We start from the raw sequence: 20,952 nt of genomic DNA on the forward strand, positions 1-20,952 counted from the left end.
CTCTGCGATTTGTCCCCACCACATTTCCACAGGGCGCTCAAGGTCCGCCAACAACCCCCTTCTGGTAAAACTACCAAAATCACGAATCACTGCTCATCTTCACTCTTTCATTCCTCTTTTTTCCCGCCTTTGGAATAAACTTCCTCACTCTATTCTTTCCCATTCTTCCCTCCAGGCTTTCAAAACAGCTGTTCACCACCACCTCTTATCTTCCCCCATCCAAATCCTCGATCTTTTCTACCCCCGATAATCCACCCAAGCCCACTTCCTTCATTTCTCCTGCTTTCCTTCCTGAAAGTCCCTGAAATGTCCATCTTCTCTTCGCCATGTTCCCCGTCCCATCCCCATCCCTCTCCCTTCCACAGTTCACCTAATGTGTCTGTTCCCCACTGTTTTGTCCCTTCCACTCCCGCCCCTCTTGTCTCATGCCTCCTTGCTGTGAGTTGTGTTAGCTCTCATACGAGCCTTGACCAAGGTATACAAAAAAAACAAAAAAAAACCCCAAGACCCCTTACAACCGGAAGACCTTTAAGACCACAAAGACCCTTAAGACTTTGAAGACCCTTTAGAACTAAGAGCCCAAAGACCCTTTAACACCTCAAAGACCCTGAACACCCCGATGACCTGTAAGACCTTAAAGACCTCAAAGACACTTAAGACCCAAAAACTCCTGAAGACCCTTAAAATCCTTTTACCCACTGGTGTTCCCGAAAGACCCCTTTACCCACTGGTGTTCTGGCTCTCCTGCCACCCCCCCTACACAGTCCCCACCCCCCACCCCATCGGTTCTCCTGCCCCATTCTCAGCCCTGCTGGCTCTTCTGTTTCTCCCACTTCTCAATATCCCCCCCCCCACCTGGGCAACACCAGGTAACCCTGCTCGTGGTCAATAAGCATGTGCATATTTAAGGTTGTTACAAAACAAGATTTTTCATGCATTTTTGTGATATTATTGTTCATGAGCCAGCAGGTTTTTAACGACATTCTTTTGCTGCTATGTTATTTTACACTAAGAATACTATTAATTATTATTACTAGGGGACCAAGCCATTCTGGCTGTACCGTATTGATTTTGATTTTCTCCAGATTATTATTATTATTATTCCCCCCTTTTGACCTTTTTTCATTTTTATTCACTTTTACATTTGTTGTTTTTGCAAACACTTGTCCAATCATTGTGAAGCTTTCAAAATAGGAGCCACTGTAATTGTAAAAAAAAAAATTTTTTATTGAGAATTGTGAGGTCATCGGTCACGTGGTATGGCTGCCATATTGGATGAAAGGAAAAACTTTGGACATCTTCATGGAAACCACCCAACAAACAAAATTGAAACTTGGCATGTCATCAACTCCCCATATGGAATAAAGCTTGATAACCATGACATCATCAGTAAAGTGGTTTGTCAGCCATAATTGGTTGAATCAAAATCCTTATCCGAAAAATCTGAAACTTCAGATATCTGATCTTTGACCTAATTCTACTACAGCATTATATTATGGCATCGTCGTTCACGTGATTTAGCAGCCATATATCCCTTTTAAGTGCTGTGACTAAGAGGAAGTAAAATTAGCTTCGATTTCTTGTTTGATTTTATGTTTAGACAATAGAATGATACAGACAGATGCACTCATTGTTCAAAGATAGAATGATACAGATGTGCGAAAATAAAGGTTTATCTTATCATTTCCGGCATTGTGGAATGAGTCCTGTTTTCCTAGTAATTAGCTAATTGGCCTTTTCTTCACCATTTGTTATTAGGGCCCACAAGTGGCCCCAGAGTTCAGAGTATGATTTCCCCAATTTAGGCATGGTCACACTTGGCTGGGTCTTTCAGGTGGATGTAACCTCTGAGCACGTGACAATTGTTTGGGCATATAAAAGGAAATGCTGTTGCAAATGCCTTGGTTGGTTCATCTGCTGAGCACCAAAATTATTGAGGTTTCAACCCATTCATCTGAGTCCTCAGAATTATTGGTGAGTCTGTAGCAGCTAATACTTTCCTATGCCTAGTCATCGATCAAAATGACAAGGAGCCAGTCTGCTTCTTCCTTATAAAGGTTCTTCCTAAAATGGCATTTGCAGTCACATTTGTGACTTAGATTATTGGGTTCAACAAAAACAATGATATCATACTACATTTCAAGAAGTGTCTGTGTGTTTGGTTGTTTGTGTCTTGATTTGATTTGTATACACTCCTGAACCGCTGGACGGAATATGTTGAACACTCGAGGTTGTATTTGGAGCGTCTATGGGAATGTTTAAGGTGGAAAATATTTTTCCTATTCCTGGGGGTTCATGGTGGGGGAAAGAGCCCAATTCTCTCTTTATAAGTAAATAATATTATGTGGAAGCCGGGGGGGGTCCATAGCTAGACTGTGGTAAATGTAGTATGGTCCGTGTGTTTCATTTCTTGTAGGTTAAATTGCCATGTAATAGGGATCAGTCAGAGTAAGTCATTTGTAACACGTGAAACTGAGGAGACAGCGTATGTAATTTATAGACAGGGCAGACATTAATTATGTATGCGTAAATACCTCTTCTTTGTAGGAAGGGCTAGATGAGGACTTGCCTTCATGGAGGCACACATCACATGTGTGCAAAAAGGCTGATTACGATCTCTCTGGCCAGTTTGTGCCAACCATGGTGGTGTAGTGGGCTTTGGAGCCCAGAAGAAAAGATATACATTTATTTTTATTGGGGCTACCCCCGTGAGCAGCACCCCAGAGGAAGACTCCACCCAGGAGGAACAGGAGAACAGGAGGCCACCAGGAGTGGACGAGTAGAGGCTCATGAGTCCACCAGAAGAAGAGGAGAGGTGTGAGTGAAAGGGGGATGGGGACCTCATTTGGAGGAGGAAGTCTCATGTGAAAGGAGCACAAACAAGTGGTTCATGGAGTTTTCTGAGGAGACATTGATTGTCGCTTTGTCTCTGTGGAATCGACCCAAGCTGGGATCACCCTTTGTTTTTGAAGGGTCTGGAGGAAGATGGCGGAGGGCAGACCAGGAGGCCTCTGTCGAAAAAGCACAAAAGGGGACCACGAGGCCTGGTCGAGGAGATACTCATCGCTAATGCTCTTCATGGCTGGGTCACATGATCGTGCTCTGGCTTTCTTCATCTTCAGAGCTACCCATCGCTTGCCCTGCTTGTTACTGGCTCTCGTCTCCCTCCTGATCTCCAAAGCAGGCTGCATTGTGTCCTGCATCCACCCTGTGCATCATAGCGACAAAGAGGAGTCCTGCTTGTATTACTGTGCTGTTGTATAAGTGTGATCTGTGTCGCCTAGTAGGTTTGGATTTGAGCTTTTATTTCTCTCCATTGTATATAAGTTTGCATATCCCCATTCTCCTCTTTGTGTCTTTTGACTCGCTTGGTTTGATCCGTTTATGATAACGTCTTATCGACCCTTCTCACTGTACTTTTCTTTTCAAAATAAATCCTTTAAAAGGTAAGAAAGCGTGTTTCAGCCATCTGCTTTCCGTGTGTGTTTGCTGTCGATTTTGGCTCATTTGGGTGACCTTGGGGAACGGTAAATTGGAGTAACACTGAATGTAATGCCATTTATAAAGACGTTGGGACCATCTCTCAGTGCTAAAGGTCTTGCCTCTGAGGAATTCCATATTAATTGGTACTCAGACTGGACAATACGTATGCTGTGGTACCGCACCGAGAGGATGTGGGGATATTACAAGTCATACCAAAAAACGCCAATTCCTGGGGAATCAACCCCGTCCGCCATTCTGGGAGAATTAACCCATCCATAACGACGGGTTCTTGAATCGTCATTATTGAAACAACATTTAATTAAAAATATGCAGAGTGATAGAAGTGGACATAAAAACGTTGCATATATGAGAATAGCAAAGAAACCAGTTAGGTGGGAAAAAAGAAAAAATAACTCACAAATGGGAAATCAAAATGTTACTGATGCAGTTTAGGTACGACTCCATTTGGAATAAGTGGGAATGAAAGGGTACTGCAGGAACATATCAGTGTTGAATGCATATGAGCACAAAGAGATGGATATAGAATGGAGAGCAGGTGATTGGAGGATGAAGGCTTGGGTACAAAGAAGGGAAAGTGGGGTGCGATCATTTTCTGTCTATCCCAAGCATTCTACCTTTTTATTTAGCACGGAGCATATGAGCTTGATGTTTATCAAAGGAAAGTTGTTTTTTTATTTTGCCTGATAAATAGAAATAAAATAAAAGCTTTCCATCTAACTAAACAACCGCCTGTGGGACTGTTTGTTGCTCTGAAATGGAAAATGTATTTCTCTTGACCTCAGGTGATATTAAAAATATAGAAATAATCACTCAATAATGTTTTATCCTTTCTTCAAGATTCATTCAATCCCGAGAGTGATACATTTCTTATTTAAATCTGATATTCCACTTCTGCAGGCAGCACTCGTAAATATACGTGGTTGGAATGATCATTCTGCTAAGCAATGGTGTTAATGCTAAGTTCTGGGGTCTTTTTTTTTTGATGCTGCAAGGTCTTTGAACACAACACCTGACTTCTTAAAAACAGATTATTGTATTAACTCGAATCTTGGGTTTTGAGATCCCAGTTCAATGGGTCACTGTTATTTGAATACCAAGTCTATACATTCGTACACATTCTGTTGCAGGTCTCGACTCGTCAGATCGGCAGCAGCTCTGGAAAGATGCAGGAAGTTCAATATCTGTGGGAACTGTGGCGGTCGTTGGAAGAAATAGTGTGGGTGGCATCAATAACAGTAACAGTGGAGGTTCTGGAGTACGGTGTCATGTTTCAGTCGATGACTCGTCAATACCATCGGCTTCAAAAAATGGTGGTCTTGATCTGTCATCCTCCACACCCTTCTCCACGACCAAGCTTTCTCCACCGATCCCACATGCAACCACGCTGATGAATGGGCAGACCAGGGGCCACACACCACGCAGAGATAGGTGAGGCTTGATCCACCAATTCCAAGATTTGGGTGCGGAGGACATTGTGGGGTTGGCTGTGTTGTGGAACTTCAATTGTCATACATTGTGCATCCAGTAAAATTACTTGCACATTAAATTATCAAGTTAATTCTACATTGAAAATAGTTTCTTAACTCATCTGGCTCACCAGACTCGGCATGTGATAGAGTGTCCGCTCTGAGTCTGGGAGGTTGGCGGTCCAAACCTGACTCCAGCCGAGTTGTACAAAAAACTTTTAAAATGGTATGTGTTGCTTCCTTGCTTGATGCTCAGCATGTAAAAAAAGGATAGAGCATGTTTAAACGACCATAGGTTGGCAACCATTGTGCAGGCTTGATGGGCATAATGGCCTCCTGCATTTAATTCCCTAGAAAGGGAAGTCATATTGATAGTACAAGCAGAAGCGATTCGATTTTCTAAACAAATGCAATAAAATTATTGTCTTTTACTTTGAATATTGTATCACATTCAATACAAACAGTATAGTTTAATTGATTATTATCAATATTTCCCAATCATATCAGGTAAAATACATGACTGTTTATAATATCATTTCCATAATACTTTCCAATGACTAAAATGCTTCATGGTTTTCTTGCCAACAGCTCATCCACAGATGAGCATGTGGATGGATCCCATGCTCTTTACGGGCATGGCGTATGCAAGTGGCCAGGGTGTGAAACTGTATGCGATGACTTGTCCGTCTTTCTGAAGTGAGTTCCACAGAAAGCACCTCCCAGCTGGCCCTCCACTCTATCTGCCTTCCCTATGTCTTTATTTTTGCCCATACACTGGAATAATCCAAAATGACACGAGCCTTTTTGGAGAGCAGTCAAATTGTGACTTGCCAAAGCTAAATATTTATGAAGAAAGAAAGGAGGAAAATAAATATAACTGCACATCATCAGGACCACGATGCATTATTTAGTGCTAAAGAAAGAATTTCTTTGACGAGAGGATCCCGTGCAAATGGCAGACACTGCGCAATAAGCCATAAATTAATTTTCAATGTACGTCTGCATTTTTAAACCGTAAATTACGAGATGCAGCTTTCAATATTTTATTGCAATTGTAAGCGTTATTAAGGGTTTTCTTTTTCTTCTCTCTGGAGACTGCTGAATGAAATAAGCTGCACCAATCTGGTAAACCTGACTATCAAACAGAGAACGAGGCCATGCTTTGCATACGCACCGACATACAGTATGTGCACAGCCATTTTAGGTTCTTGCCACCCAGACATCCAGAATGAGTGCAACATTGGCAGCGGTATGCAAGTATGGTCATTGCAGGCCTGGCCTCGTAATTTATGACTTTTTAATATATTAAATGCATTAGCGGGCCATAATGAAGCCACTGCTGAAATGAAAGGGATATTTGAAAGCTCGTTCTGCCGCAAGTCTGATTACATGATTAATGAAACCCTGCCTGCATTTGCATTATCAAGGAGTAATTCGCAAGAAGAGATAAAAATCAGCCAATCCCCGGCGTGGCGTAAGGTTCCGCAGCTTTTATCGTGACTCCTGCCGGTATAAATCACAAGATATATACACTGCAGCCGCCCCATGCTACACTGCCGGTACTAAACCTGCAGAAGGCCTCAGAAATATAAAACGGGGAAGAGTTATCGCTGTCCCGGTGTGAAATAATCGCGTGTAATTGCGTTTATAATTCAGGAATTTGACTGACTGATTGAACTTGCCTTGGTTTGCATTTTCTGCGCATCACTAAGAAATGCACTGCCCAAGAAAATACATCAGATTTTTGTCTGCTGTTACAAAAAGGCCCTTTAAATCTTTCCCTGTCTCAATATGCTCTTTTGAGTTTGGTTTTTTTTTTTTTTTCAAGCTTTAAACAACACTAGCTGGCCTGCATCGGGTAGCCCACGGAGCAAACAGATACAAGTCATATGGAGAAATAAGCAGCAACAGTCACAGATAGGCCAGGCCTTAAATAAGCTCCAGAGACGAGTGTCACCAGCAGATTACCGGCAATGGTTAATCGAGTGCTCTCCTTGACCGGGCCTACTGTGTCAAGAGGCTCTGAATTCCACAAGAAATGTGGCAATTAGCATGGCAGAATCACGTCTGGCCGTAGGCAGACCTGCGGCAAACACCTGCGGCAGGGTCGCCAAGGGTCAGACAGCTGTGACATTTTTTGCAGTCTATTTTTTCCTTTCCCCTCTTCAAACTGATGTTTATGACTCGGCCTTGTCCGTAGAATATGGGCCTGAAGGACGGTGAGAGGGCAGGCATTCACACTTATAGAGAAAGATGCAAGACACCAATCTTTATCTCAGGTGTTTCACGAATCCTTTTAATTCAAAATTGGACTTTCCAGAAGATACGTTTCGGATGTTATTCACAACCTATGGAGGCCAACATTGAGAACATCATTTGGTGTGATCAAAAATGCTCCACCGTTTTGTATGGACTGTAAATACTGCAAATTCGGCCCAGCATTGCTTTGCAATATTAAGCAGTACGAATCATTTTCAATAAAACGATGGTGTCCTAGTTTATAAAATGACTCCTTCAGAGCACACCATGAATACCAGAACACCCGATTGTGCAGGAGACAAAAGTTGAGGCTTTGCCAAAGGACTTAATACTAACTGGCTTTATTGCCTGATAGAGTTCTCGGCTGTATTACCGGCATCATCTAATGAAGCAGCTAACGAGCTGTCCTCATCCAGGGAGTATAGGCCGAAGCCCAGATTCCTTTTGCACCAAACCAAGTGAACACGACACAGGAGGTGCATGCGAGCATGGTGCTCATCGGGCGAGTACACGCCTGCCTTGTTTTTCCCTGCCAGGCCAATTTCCCCCTCCATTTACTGCAAACTTCCACTGATCTTTTAATTGGCATGACGGGCTGCAGCCTGAACCTTCATGGAGCCCAGCAACCGGAATTTTCCTCAGTATTGAGATGCAAATGGAGCAGCACAGGCCAGTCTCAGGCTTGAATGCTCTGTGATTTTAGGCTTTAAATTTCAGGATCACTGATGGTTCGGACTTTGTGAGTGCATGCAAGTATCAAAAGTGGTGGAATTGATTTTGTTTCGACATGTAATATTCTGAAATTAACAAGCACTGAATTATTTCCTCCTTTGTCCAAAACATGAATTATGTTTTGTCTTTTGTTTCTGCTTTTATTATGACTGCCACGAGATGGTACTTATATATTCTGGGTCACTTGTGACAGCATTCACCGGATTTGATAATTTCTGCATTTATATGAGCAAGCAACTCTTACAAAAATTTTCCAATGCATGTCTTATGATATTTGATGAGAATTTGATGACAGTTTCATCAGATCCCAAGGGAAATGGGGAGAATTTTTAAATGGACATGCTGCATCCAAGCTGTTGCAGAATATGGCACTTAAAGAATAGGCCCATTTTCAAACCACACAGTGAGTTTCGTGGCCTTGCAACAGCGTATCTTTCTGTGCCTGCTTCATGTTGTATAGGCATCTCAACCTGGAGCACACTCTGGATGATCGAAGCACAGCACAGTGCCGCGTACAGATGCAGGTTGTGCAGCAGTTGGAGCTTCAGGTGCGTTGTTGAATGTAGTCTGAACTACAATTCACGATAAAATTCTGGGACTGTGTGAGAGTTGTCATGTGTGTGCCAGTAGATCCCTTGTCCTCTCATGAGCCCTGAGCTCTGCACCGCCACTCGCCTAAAGGATTCTGTGCCGCAGGGCCTTATTAATTGCCACGTTCTTCAGCTGGATTGCTGAGGGCATGCTAATATCCTGCTTTTCTCAGATGTATTTCTCCATACAAGTGCCACAGAATTTATCCTTCCCGCTGCTGTAGAATTTGCTGAATATTTTTCTCTCGCAGTGAAATGGTGTACTTTTAAAAGAGGTAGAGTAAGGGGGGGGGAAGCAAGTCTGGGGAATTTGAGGGGAGATGAGAAGTGTGTTGGCTGTACCCTTATCAATATGCAACAGAACACTGCAGGCTTTGCAGAAATGGAAAGACCAATGAAGACGGTAAATTTGAAGTACCAGAGATGGTGAGAAGTGCTTTCTGACCTAAAATCCTGCTAAAACACAAGGTCCCTGGTGGCAGAAAGCCTCGTGGTATGATGAATGTTGCCGCAAAGAAGTGGCTGGCCTGTACGATAGGCCTGGAAGCGCGGTAATGATGCTGCATGTGCACCATAGGCCAGGGGTCGGGAACACTGCTCCAGTGGCACTGAAGAACGCTTTGCTGTGTAACAGCAACCCACAGACGCTTGCGCTTGCTCCTGAGGGCATGCGTAATGCAGCTCCTTCCGCCTTGTTAGAGGGCCGACTTTTTGACCGCCGTGGCTCTGTGGGGAGAGCGAGGGGGAGTTAAAGACACACATGCAACTTTTTCACTTTTACCTTGTTTTGTGCGTCGGCCTGTAAATACATATCTTGTGTACCTGTGTCGTTGCCTCGGTAGAATAAGTGTCTGATGCAAGACCTAAAGGCTCTAATTGTGATTCCTATTGTCATGGTGCCATAATCTTACAAGCTCGAGAATGTATCTGATTGCATGCTGAATGGATAAGCTATCAAGAGTTATGCTTGAAGTAACAGCCTTGAGTTGTTTTTTTTGGTCCACAATGACTATGTTGCTCATGGAGGACTTTCTAAATATATTAGAAGATGAACAACAATATTATGACAACAGAAAAAGTAACATATGGCATTGGATTTGTGCCTGTGCTCTCTCAGCCTCAGAGTAATACAGACCACTTGGCTGGACAATGGAACCACAAAAGTTTGTACTGTTTATGGCTTTAGTATGCTGAGATAAAGTTCAAGAAGCATTGCTTCAAAAGTCCCCCCCTACCTCCTTATATGGTGTTACGATATGATTGTCATTCATCTTTTACACACATGTACATGATCTTTGTATTGCACAGAGTACTTCTGTATTGCAGAGAGAAAGAGAAAAAGAACGTTCACTGCTTAATTGTTTCCAGCTTATTGACGATTTTCTGGGAGCGGTATATAATGCTCCACTCAGAGGTATTGAACTTGCCTTTGAGCTCTTTAGTCTGGGTTTGATTCCCAGGCAGACGATAAACTGGTGCTTCGTAGGCTGGGAGTTACATCAATGAATGTGCCATTCTTTGGAGGGGATGTTAAGCGGGCTGTCACATCTGATAGCACACGCATGTAGATGTTAAATATCCCAAAGCACTTTTGAAAAGTGTAGGTCATTGTTCAGTGGTACACTGACTAAAAGTCTCAATTCCTGTCCTGATATATGTACGGCTGTATATCAAGCAGGATAGCCATTCCTCCAGAAACGACGAACACTCTTGAATGAATGAGCTTCATTTCCAGAGGATAATTACAAAAACTTCAGTTTGGAGCCAAAGGAGTCAACAAATCCAAACAGGGTTCTGCAAAGCAGCAAGTTAAAAACTACCTTCTGTACTTACTGATTAAATATTTTGTTTTGTTTGTTTTTCAGGAGATATTCACATAAATGGATTTTCTTGGGAATTCCACAGGAATGATATTGTCAAATGTATATTCACTGACCAAATTAATGTCCCTCGTGAATTGTGTGCATGTGTGTGTGTGTGTGTGTGTGTGTGTATACATCTATCTATTTATTGGTGTGTGTGTGTGTGTGTTTGTGTATATGTCTGTCTATACATCTATTTGTGTGTGTCCATGCTCTTTATCTATACATCTATCTATGTGTCTGTCAGACACAAATAGATTGACAGACAGATATTGACAATCTACCAATCTGGAAGTCTGGTGTTGGTTTAACAGTTAAGATGGTTGGCTTAAGATCTTAGGGTCTTGAGTTGGAGCCTCTGTCATGATGTTGGCATAACACCAGGTGAGTTGACTCAGCCTGTCATCCTTGCAAGGTTGGCAAAATGATTACCAGCTTTATGGAAACAGAGGGCACTGCATCAGCCGCACAGACATGCTCCCAGCAATGATGCAACCAGCAGCCACTGCATTAAAAATAAAAATAAAACAAAGTTATAAAGAAAAATAACGAAGAGGATGAAAAAGTTTAATATGCAAAAAAAGAGGGTTAAAAAACAACAACCAGCCGTTGGTTAAATTGAGTTAACAAGACTCCAATGGCAGAGAAAGATGTGTAACAAGGAGCTGGTGGTTTCGTTTGAACTTCTCCAAAGATTTTACGAGGTGCCAATCTTCTGAAGGAATGATGGAACAAGCTACTCAAAGCAACCAGGGTAATGTACTCTTGCGAAAACAAGCCTTGAGTACTGCATGCCAAACTATCATCACTTCGTAGTTCAATGAGAACATGGATTATTGAGTCATATCAATCTCAATAATCCATGTTCTCATTGATCTACAACCTTTTAATCAGCGCACAAGGAGTTCAATCAATAACGCATCACTCGTGAACATTTCCTGGGTGTTCTTTGAATTTGAACAGTTTTGGATGCTTTTCACTTTACTTGTTTCCTCTGTCATTATTTAATTACACAGACAGTAGTGTGTTTAACATTCATCTCTAAAAAAAAAAAAACCTAAATTATGATTTTGATACATATTTAAAGGTTGATGAAACTGTTCCAGGACGAGTGAAAAATCATGTCATATTTATTTCCCAGCATCATACTCGTGATGAAATATATGTTTTGGACAATGCAATGTCGCACCGTTTAATCTAAGGCACTGTACATGTATCCCTTCTACTAACACACTTGTGGCAAAGAATTAAGTGTTTACCCTTCACATCCCATGAGATGTTTGCTAATCTTGGGTTAACTCCAGTCAGCTCAAATACCTTCCTTCAGTCAAATGTGGAGGAAATAATTACAGGTAAGTTCAAAAAAATTTTTTTTTAAGATTAAAATTTTGTCACAACCTGACATCACTGCGAAGCCTGGTATTGGTTTAGTCGATAGGGTGGCTGGCTAAGGATCTTAGGGTCCTGAGTTCCATCCCCATTAACCGCTGAATTAACACCAGTTTGGGTTGACTCAGCCTGTCATCCTTCTGAGGTTCGTGAAATGAGTACCAGTGTACTGTTGCAGGGACACAGCATCAGTGCCACTTGCTGTCCCAACAAAATGATAGCTACCCGGCAGCCATACTGCCATACACAAGAAGATCACTCTGTGGTTACCCTCTCAAATCCTCCACTCCCTTCTTCCCCTTCACTCCTATTTGTATGATTATACATTCCTTGTATAGCAAGTGCATTGTGTTGTTTCTGTTCTTGTTGCTTTAAAATGGCACTGAAGCATGGACAAGCTATTTTTCTGTTGAATGACTAACCAAAGCTGCTCAGCACCATTCCTTCTTGTTAAAAATTCAGATTACATCCTCTGCATCCTATTGGTGGAATGATTGTAGTATTATGGCCTAGCTATCAGATGCTTGTCTTTTTTAAGAGGGAATTGTATTGCTGATCATATTCAATAACTGAAAAAGATAAATACGTTTGCAAATGGTGACATTCTGTGTCCTTCCCACTCAAGCAATCCATTGTTTGTGTCTTGTCACCTCTTTTAAATTACTTGCAATTCAGTTTGTATCACTTTTTTGGTAAATAACTATATGTTAACTTTACTGAAGTAGTGCAAGTATAGAATCACCAAAAATATTGGATCCACATTTTTGAAACGCATACAAACAAAAAGCAAACTTGCAGAGCATTGTTGGCTGCACTCATAAAAGTTATTACTCGTCATCATCATCATCATCATCATCATCATCATCATCATCATCATCATCATCACTATTGCAATGTTAACACAGACACGAGAGATCTCCATGCCGTCCTTTCAGTCGCCGATACGATAGCCTCGTCCCTAACAGTCCCAGGTGACTGTGTGGAATGGTGTAATGGTATCTTTCCATCTTGTGTGACAGCATCCTCTAGGGCACTTCCAGTCATTGGGAGGGTCAGTGAATAACGATATTGCTGCATCACTGTCTCAATATCGACAGAGATAGCCAAGCCACAGGAGCTGTATGTGGTCAATTGCTGTGGCTTCTGAATTAACTGTGCAATTTGGCAGACTGCTTGATGAGTGATTTGGTCCTACCATCGGATTCTCAGGATATGTCTCACTGCTCACATATCAAAACCATCGATGTGTGTGTTTATTGGGGGAGTGGATGTCAAGGTTTCACAGCTATAGCAGAAAATCGAGATTATCAGAGCTCTGTACAGTCACAACTTCAGTCATTGTTTTGCAGGACACTTGCAGGTGATAGAGAATTAAGCTAGTGTTGACTGAGTAAGGGAAGCACGATGATGGATCTCCAGTATGGAGTCTCTAATGGAGGTTATTCTCGAACTAAGATATTCAAATTCAGTCACAGTGTTTACCGAGTGATTGACGTCGACAGCTCTTGGAGGCTGGAGTGTTTCATTTCCAGTTGACTGAATATTGGTCTTGGGCCACCTCACTTTGAGCCCTTGAGTGGAAGCATACCTGCTGAATTCCCAGCTGTTGTTTGGCAATAAGTGTGTCTAATGATTCAGCAAGAGTGTCGACGGCTGGGAGGAAGAGTGGTGGTGCCAGCACATCACCTTATCAAACTCCAATTTATAAGTTTAAAGAAGTCCAATAAGTACCCTCAAACATGGATACAGCTTTTGATCATGGTATAGAAATCCCAAGTGAGCCTGACAATCCTTGTCATATCTAGTGCTTCTAGTAATAGGCACAAGCAGTCATGATTTTAGTTGAAGGTCTTGATATCTAGAGTCCTGGACATAGGCTGCAAATGTGGGATGAGCAAACTCTTCATTTTTCTCCAATCTGACCCAAGGAGAAGATTTGTTCGATTATTGATTTATGTCATGTGAAACACACATTTTGTTTTCTCTTCTTTCTGTCCAGCATGTCTTGAACTCTGTTTAGGAGTATCCAAGCAAATACTTTGGCTCCAACCAACAGGACAGTAATGCTCCTGAAGTTGCTGCACTCTATTTGAGTTTCTTTATGTTTCGAGAAGTAGAGAATGATTCCCACTGTTTTGGTACAGTTTCTTGGTTCCAGAAGTCACCAAATAATGTCTGGAATCTGGAGGTGGCATTTTTCAAGAGCTCAGGTGCGATTCCACATATCCTGGAGCCTTCCCATTATTGAACCTTTGAATGGCACATTCAATCTCTACATGTGTTGGTGGTTCGGTGTTGATATCTTTGTCAGGTATACATGCTCTGCAAGGGCGGTGAGTTTGTCTGATGGGTTGAGGGGGTGGAGGAAAGAAGGTTGAAGTTGCGCTACTGCCATTCTTGGAGTTGAGCAGACATCTCACTTTTGAGGTTTCAATTCTCAGACTTAATTGGATGGCAGATGCAGTGCAGGTACTTCTGATTCAGTTTCTTAACTATGCCAAACATCTGTCAGTTGTTTTCAGTAGCTGCTTCAACTTGGACTTTAAGAAATTCATCCTTGTCTCTACGGACAGCTCTGCACTTCTCTCTTTGAAACCCCTTCCAGTTTGGTTGGTCAGACATGCTGGCTTTCCTGCATTCTTCTATCAGTACAAGAGTCTCATTGGAGATCCACTCTGAACATCTGTGCTCTCTGACCCCAACTACAGCTTTTGCAGAATATATGCTGCACATAAATTGCCCCAGTTTGATTCAACATCAGCATAAATTTCTGGATTTGATGCAAGGTGAGTGGACAGCTTCTGATGGTAGAACTGAAGTTGTGAGCACAGGTTCGCAACTTCAAAGTGCTTGCAGTTTTGGAGATGAGATATTGACATCTCTTCTAAAAGGCAAAGGCCAACTGTGGCTACTTACAAGTAAGTGATGGTCAGTACTTCCAAATTCAGCACTTCCGCAAACTCTAGTATTTGTCACTGCAGTTATACGAGTGTTCAGGATAGAATATATTTCCTTTCTTGTTATGCCATTGTTGCTGTACCGGGTGTTGCAGTGAATGTTCTTTCTGTTTGAAGTAAGAGCCACAGATTCCGAGCTTGAAGGCAAGACAAATCTATTAGTCGGTCTCAATTGTCATTTCAATTTCCTCTCACATGTGGCCGAATACTGGTGCACAGCCAGATCTATCAGTGCCTACCACAGCATTAAAGTCATCATGGATGAATATGAGATCTCGACTTGGGGTGTTGTTCAGTAATGAGTAGAATGTGGTGTAAAATTCTTCCTCCTCACCAGGTTGTACTATGTTAGTTGGAGCATAACCTCAATAATTATGAGGTTGCCATATCTGTGCCTGAACCTTGCTGTGATGGGACGATTGTTAATTGGGGACCAGGTCATGAGTGTGTTCTTGGCATTGTGGTGCATACCGATAGCAACTCCTTTCTTGTGTAAATTGTCATCACAGCCTGAATAAATGTATATATGTATGTGTGTATGTCATTTGGCTGCTAAAATACCACTTCAGGTCCACTGAACCTCTGTTAATCCCACTATAGTTACTTTTAGTCGTTTTAGTTTTCTGGGCATGAGTGCAGCTGCTCCTTCAGAAGGTAATGCTCTTTCAGTTCATGCGTCCACAGTGGATGAGACACAGATGGAGAAAAAGATGTGTGAGAGATAGCTTAACTGGGCACATGTAAGAAAGTCTGTAATTGTGTTTGGTTAATGATAATGACTGTTGAACGCTATCAAAGCTAAGTGCTGATGACCCTGCAATGACCCCGGCAAAGCTCGCTCCACCCTGCTCGCCCTGCTTGGTTACCCTGCCCTCTCATCTCGGATGCCGCTTAGCTCAGCAAAGGCTCTGGACGAAGGACTAAAAAGACCCAAGACGAAAGAGACTGACAAAAGAGACTCAACAAGCCTGATTTCCTCTCTTTTAATAGAGCCCAGATCGAAGGAGTCATCAAAAAGTGGATCAAACGACCCTGTAGACATTTCCAAGCTCCCCCATTGGTGCATAGACGTCACCCTGAGCCGACAGATGCTGGAGTTGAAAATGGCCTCAGTTACTTCTCAGCCTGGCCATAAGACAGAGCTCCATATTTTACATTTGTCGAGGGTTTTCAGGGGCACTCCCCAGCCACGAACATGCATTGGACTCCATTTGAGCGTTGTTATCTAGCGGAGTGCCAGGGCTACCCGAACGCCATTGAACGAGCTCCAGCACATATTTGTGCTTCAAGTTACATGCCAAAATACCCTTGCTCAGAAAGTCCATCATTTCCCAGGCATCCTCAGAGACTGTGATGAGCATCCATGGAGCCAACTATGGTTGGGGCAGTTTGTAGTGGTTGTAGTGAGGTAGAAGAAGTGCTGTGGCATTTGTGGTGAAGGCATTGAAGCAGATGAGGTGATTGTGGCGAGGAGACTGAGCTTAGGTTGTTTGTGAGGATTTTTAGAAGGTGTGAGAATTATGGTGAGGGCTGTAGCATCGTGGTGAGCATGGTGAGTCTGAAATGAGGCATCGGTTGGTTTGTGGCATGCAGTTTGAAGAGGGAAATGGCATGCTTATGCAAATGAGCTGGGTGCTGTTTGTTCCTCCTGCTGATGAGTAACCTCACTGATTTGACATGCGTGCATGCATGCATGGTGGGGTTGTGTGAAATAAAATGAATAGAATAAATGAAAGAATAGGGGATTGAAGATTCTCTCTCTCTCTCTCTCTCTCTCTCTCTCTCTCTCTCTCTCTCTCTCTCTCTCTCTCTCTCTCTCTCTCTCTCTCTCTCTCTCTCTCTCTCTCTCTCTCTCTCTCTCTCTCTCTCTCTCTCTCTCTCTCTCTCTCTCTCTCTCTCTCTCTCTCTCTCTCTCTCTCTCTCTCTCTCTCTTTCTCTCTTTCTCTCTTGTCTCTCTGTGTCTCTCTGTGTCTCTCTGTGTCTCTCTGTGTCTCTCTGTGTCTCTCTGTGTCTCTCTGTGTCTCTCTGTGTCTCTCTGTGTCTCTCTGTGTCTCTCTGTGTCTCTCTGTGTCTCTCTCTGTCTCTGTCTCTGTCTCTCTCTCTGTCTCTGTCTCTGTCTCTCTCTCTCTCTCTCTCTCTCTCTCTCTCTCTCTCTCTCTCTCTCTCTCTCTCTCTCTCTCTCTCTCTCTCTCTCTCTCTCTCTCTCTCTCTCTCTCTCTCTCTCTCTCTCTCTCTCTCTCTCTCTCTCTCTCTCTCTCTCTCTCTCTCTCTCTCTCTCTCTCTCTCTCTCTCTCTCTCTCTCTCTCTCTCTCTCTCTCTCTCTCTCTCTCTCTCTCTCTCTCTCTCTCTCTCTCTCTCTCTCTCTCTCTCTCTCTCTCTCTCTCTCTCTCTCTTTCTCTCTTTCTCTCTTTCTCTCTTTCTCTCTTTCTCTCTTTCTCTCTTTCTCTCTTTCTCTCTTTCTCTCTTTCTCTCTTTCTCTCTTTCTCTCTTTCTCTCTTTCTCTCTTTCTCTCTTTCTCTCTTTCTCTCTTTCTCTCTTTCTCTCTTTCTCTCTTTCTCTCTTTCTCTCTTTCTCTCTTTCTCTCTTTCTCTCTTTCTCTCTTTCTCTCTTTCTCTCTTTCTCTCTTTCTCTCTTTCTCTCTTTCTCTCTTTCTCTCTTTCTCTCTTTTTCTCTTTCTCTCTTCATTGGTTGGGACGTGGCTATGCAACTGAAGCAGTGTCCCCCTTACCAGTGCAGTGGTACTCATTTTGCTGACCTAGGAAGGATGACAGGCTGAGTCAACCTCCTGGTGTATTAATTTAGTGGCCCAATGGGGCTGAACTCAGAACCCTAAGATTCCAGGCTGCCACCCTAACCACTAAGCCAACACCAGGCTTGCTAAAAGCTTGCTTGCTATAATCTTGAAGATCTTGCTAAAATCCTTACACAATGCATCTTGTCCCATTTACCCACTAAACATGTGGAAAGGGCTAACTAAACGAATACTAATAAAACAACCATCTCGGGATCACTATATGTCAGGTGCTATTGCCTCTGAGGAGTGCGGGCTTTGCAGAGCCGCCAATATATATGTACATACACAATAGCAAATACAACCCGTCGCTTTTCTGATGGAAATATTAAGGGGTTGGGGGTGGGGGGGGGAGAGAAAGGTGAGTGGAGGATGTGGGGTTAGCAAAGAGAACAACAAAAGGAGCAATCAGAGATTGCAGACGCTCACCAAGATTTGTTTTGTGCGGTGTTTGTGTTCTGGTGTGTTACATAATTAATAACAGACATAATTAGAACTGCCACTTTATAACTGCTGGCGATGATGACCGGGAACCAAGACGTCCCGCTTTGATGCAACCCCACTTTGATTGGCCACCTGACTCTGGCCCATGACATTTATTATTATTCAATTGAATTTACAATGTGATTAAAATTAATTCACTTCAAATCAAATGGAAGACCAAATAGGTAGAATCCTGCATTGAAGTAATCAGAAGGAACCCAAACAAGCAAAAAGCAAAGATGAAGTCATCAGAAGGAACCTGGATTGGATTTGCATTTCAGCTGCTACTTCTCTTCCGTCAAACCCAAACCCTTCTCTTCCCTCAAAGCTCTTCCAAGTTAACCTTATTCAAAAAATATACATATCAAAAAAAAACAAAAAACAAGAACCCAGATCAAAAAAATTTAAAATTCTGGCTGCCAGACCGTGCGCCGATCAAGTTGAAAATTAGAACATGTATTCCGCATCACAACTATATCATAATTGTGAAGATTCACTTCAAAGCGGTTCTGGAGATAACATTATTTAATATTTTCTTCAATCCAAAATGGCTGCCAAACCATGTGACCAATCAATTATTCTTTAAAAAAAAACTTGTATACCCAAGGCTTGGGGAACATTTGTGTGGTTTCCCATTGATGTGTTCAGCCGTTCTGGAGAAGAAGATTTTTTTATAGGTTTTTGGGTAAATCCAACATGGCTGCCAAACCATGTGACCTATGATGTCAAATGTGTGAACTCTTTGTTCCTCATGGATAGGCGGGCTTACGTGCAAGGTTTTGCCTCTGTCCGTTGAGCCATTTTTGAGAAGGACATTTTTGAAGGTTTTTTTCAGAGCAATATGGCTGCCGAATCACGTGACCGATGACATCATAAATTTTTTTCCTGTGGACCATTTTATCCCTTGACGACCCTCAAAAATATTCCTACTGATCAGATGTAGCGTTCTACATATACAATTATGATGTCATAATAAAGGCACCTATGACACATTATAAAAAACACTTATTCCTCATGAAGAGAACTTGCCATGTGCCAAGTTTCAATTTTTTCCTTGGTGTGGTTTCGGAGATGCAGAGGTCCAAATTTTTTCTGTTTTTCCAACATGGCTGCCACATCACGTGACCTATGACATCATTATTATGACTAAAACATTCCACATGAGTAGGCGCTCAACATGATGAAAATTTAGTCTCAATCTGACAAACCTTAGCAACAGGCATGATGAAGAAGAACCTCACAGACTCTAATAAACAATCCCTGGGAATATTACCACAAACAAACTGAAGTTGGAAGCTGCCCGAGGCTCGATGACGATCCTCAAAAGAGCTCTCGGATCAAAACTTTGAGATCAAGAAAACTTCCCAAATTGGTCCATTAATCGTGATCCTTTACTGAAACAGAGGTCGCTACTTTTGAGACCTGGGAGAACCCCGTTCCACCTCCTGAAACCCACATATGGAGATCACAACCAAAGATGCACACAACGGGGCCTGTTTCAATTTTCGTTGTGGTAATATATATATATATACATATTGTTACAGATTTCCACCGGCGTCGGCATTCGCATGACCGCTTCAATCAAATGTGGTTGCGCGCTCACCGAAGGCCGGAATCTAGTCGTAGCTTTCCGGACAACCCCGGAAACTAGTTACGGGTGCCTCTTAATGCACCATAAACTTGTCAATTTTCTGTCCACGCGCTACAGGGTTAATCGCCGAATTGTCGATATACCTAACTATTCGCGCGGACAGAAATCCCAAGAGTTTATACCTCGACGGGAACTTGTACGGAACGAGCCGTTACGTGTGCTCGTCCCGTGTGCGTTTTGCCGAGCGGTTTTAAATCGCCAAGTTCCGTCAGACCAGATTATCACTTTTATTGGCTTTAATAGCCAGTTAATTCCCCAAACGCATAGTGGCAGTCAATGTATGGGGAGATGGGGACATTACACGAGCAACAAGCAAGCGATCAATTGGAGGGGGGGATGGGGACAAGACACGAGCAAAAAGCCTACAGCCGAGATCCATGCGATAATGTACACGCAATCATGCACTTAACCAGAAATTCTACTTAATGAGACAAGGCGCCACAGACTTCCATACAAAACCCAAGGAAAATAAATAGGGCTTGTGAGCCTTTAATGTTACTCAGAGCCGGGATGACCGAAGGACTCCAAGAGACCGGGCTGGTTACCTGGCCGCCCCCTTGGTGGCGACTCGACGGTCTTCGGGTCGGCGACCCCTGTGTCTCTGTTCCACCTGGGGCGTCGCAAAATGCTCCAGTCACTTGAGCGGCTTGAGCAGCTTCGCGGGCGGCTCTCCTGGGTCGCTTGGTCTTCCCCGCGGCCTGGTCGATCGGGCCTTGCCGACGACGCTTCGGAGGAGCGAACGGGCCTTGCTTTCTTAGAGTTGATGCTCTTTCAGGACCCGTTCACTCCTCAGCGCCGCTCGTGCCGCTTGCTCGACCCCGACTCTTCACGCTCAACTGCCCCATGGAACTGAACCACTTGACTTCTCCCGTTGCGTCTCGATCCCGCCCAACTCCAACTGGCTCTTGGCACTCAACTCCAACTGGCTCTTGGGACGCGACTCCGCCCTTTTTATCGGGTGGGGGTGCCCGCCCTTCGAACCTTCACTCGAGGCTGGCTCCGCCTACTTTCACCTCTGCCCTTTCACCCCTGGTGGAAACCCCATTTCTGATTGGCCAGTCCTTTCCAAGGCAGACCTCATCTTGATCCGAATATGCAAATCAGCCGTTTCACGGCTGTTTGCACACAGACGTTCTGATTGGCCAGTCCTTTCCGACGCAGAGCTCATCTTGATCCGAATATGCAAATCAGCCGCTGCGCGGCTTGTTTGCACAGGGACGGTGGAATGTGGCCTCCAATGTGACGCGGCGTGTCCATGTCAACGGCAT

General features: G+C 43.2%; 1 protein-coding gene across 10 annotated transcripts in view; it reads left to right on the forward strand.

Moving 5' to 3' along the window:
• The window catches only part of LOC147020180 (forkhead box protein P1-B-like), a 737,853-nt gene that overhangs the window by 525,211 nt on the left and 191,690 nt on the right, over positions 1-20,952 (forward strand). For all 10 annotated transcript variants that reach the window (XM_085895286.1, XM_085895292.1, XM_085895291.1 and 7 more), the window contains 3 exons: positions 4,632-4,932; positions 5,559-5,666; positions 8,422-8,509. In XM_085895286.1, coding sequence (XP_085751412.1) covers positions 4,632-4,932; positions 5,559-5,666; positions 8,422-8,509 — 497 coding nt within the window. The remainder of the gene's footprint in view (positions 1-4,631; positions 4,933-5,558; positions 5,667-8,421; positions 8,510-20,952) is intronic.

Source organism: Eptatretus burgeri, chromosome 9, assembly GCF_056783735.1.
Source record: "Eptatretus burgeri isolate ZD-2024b chromosome 9, Ebu_testis_v1, whole genome shotgun sequence".
Classification (NCBI taxonomy): Eukaryota; Metazoa; Chordata; class Myxini; order Myxiniformes; family Myxinidae; genus Eptatretus; species Eptatretus burgeri.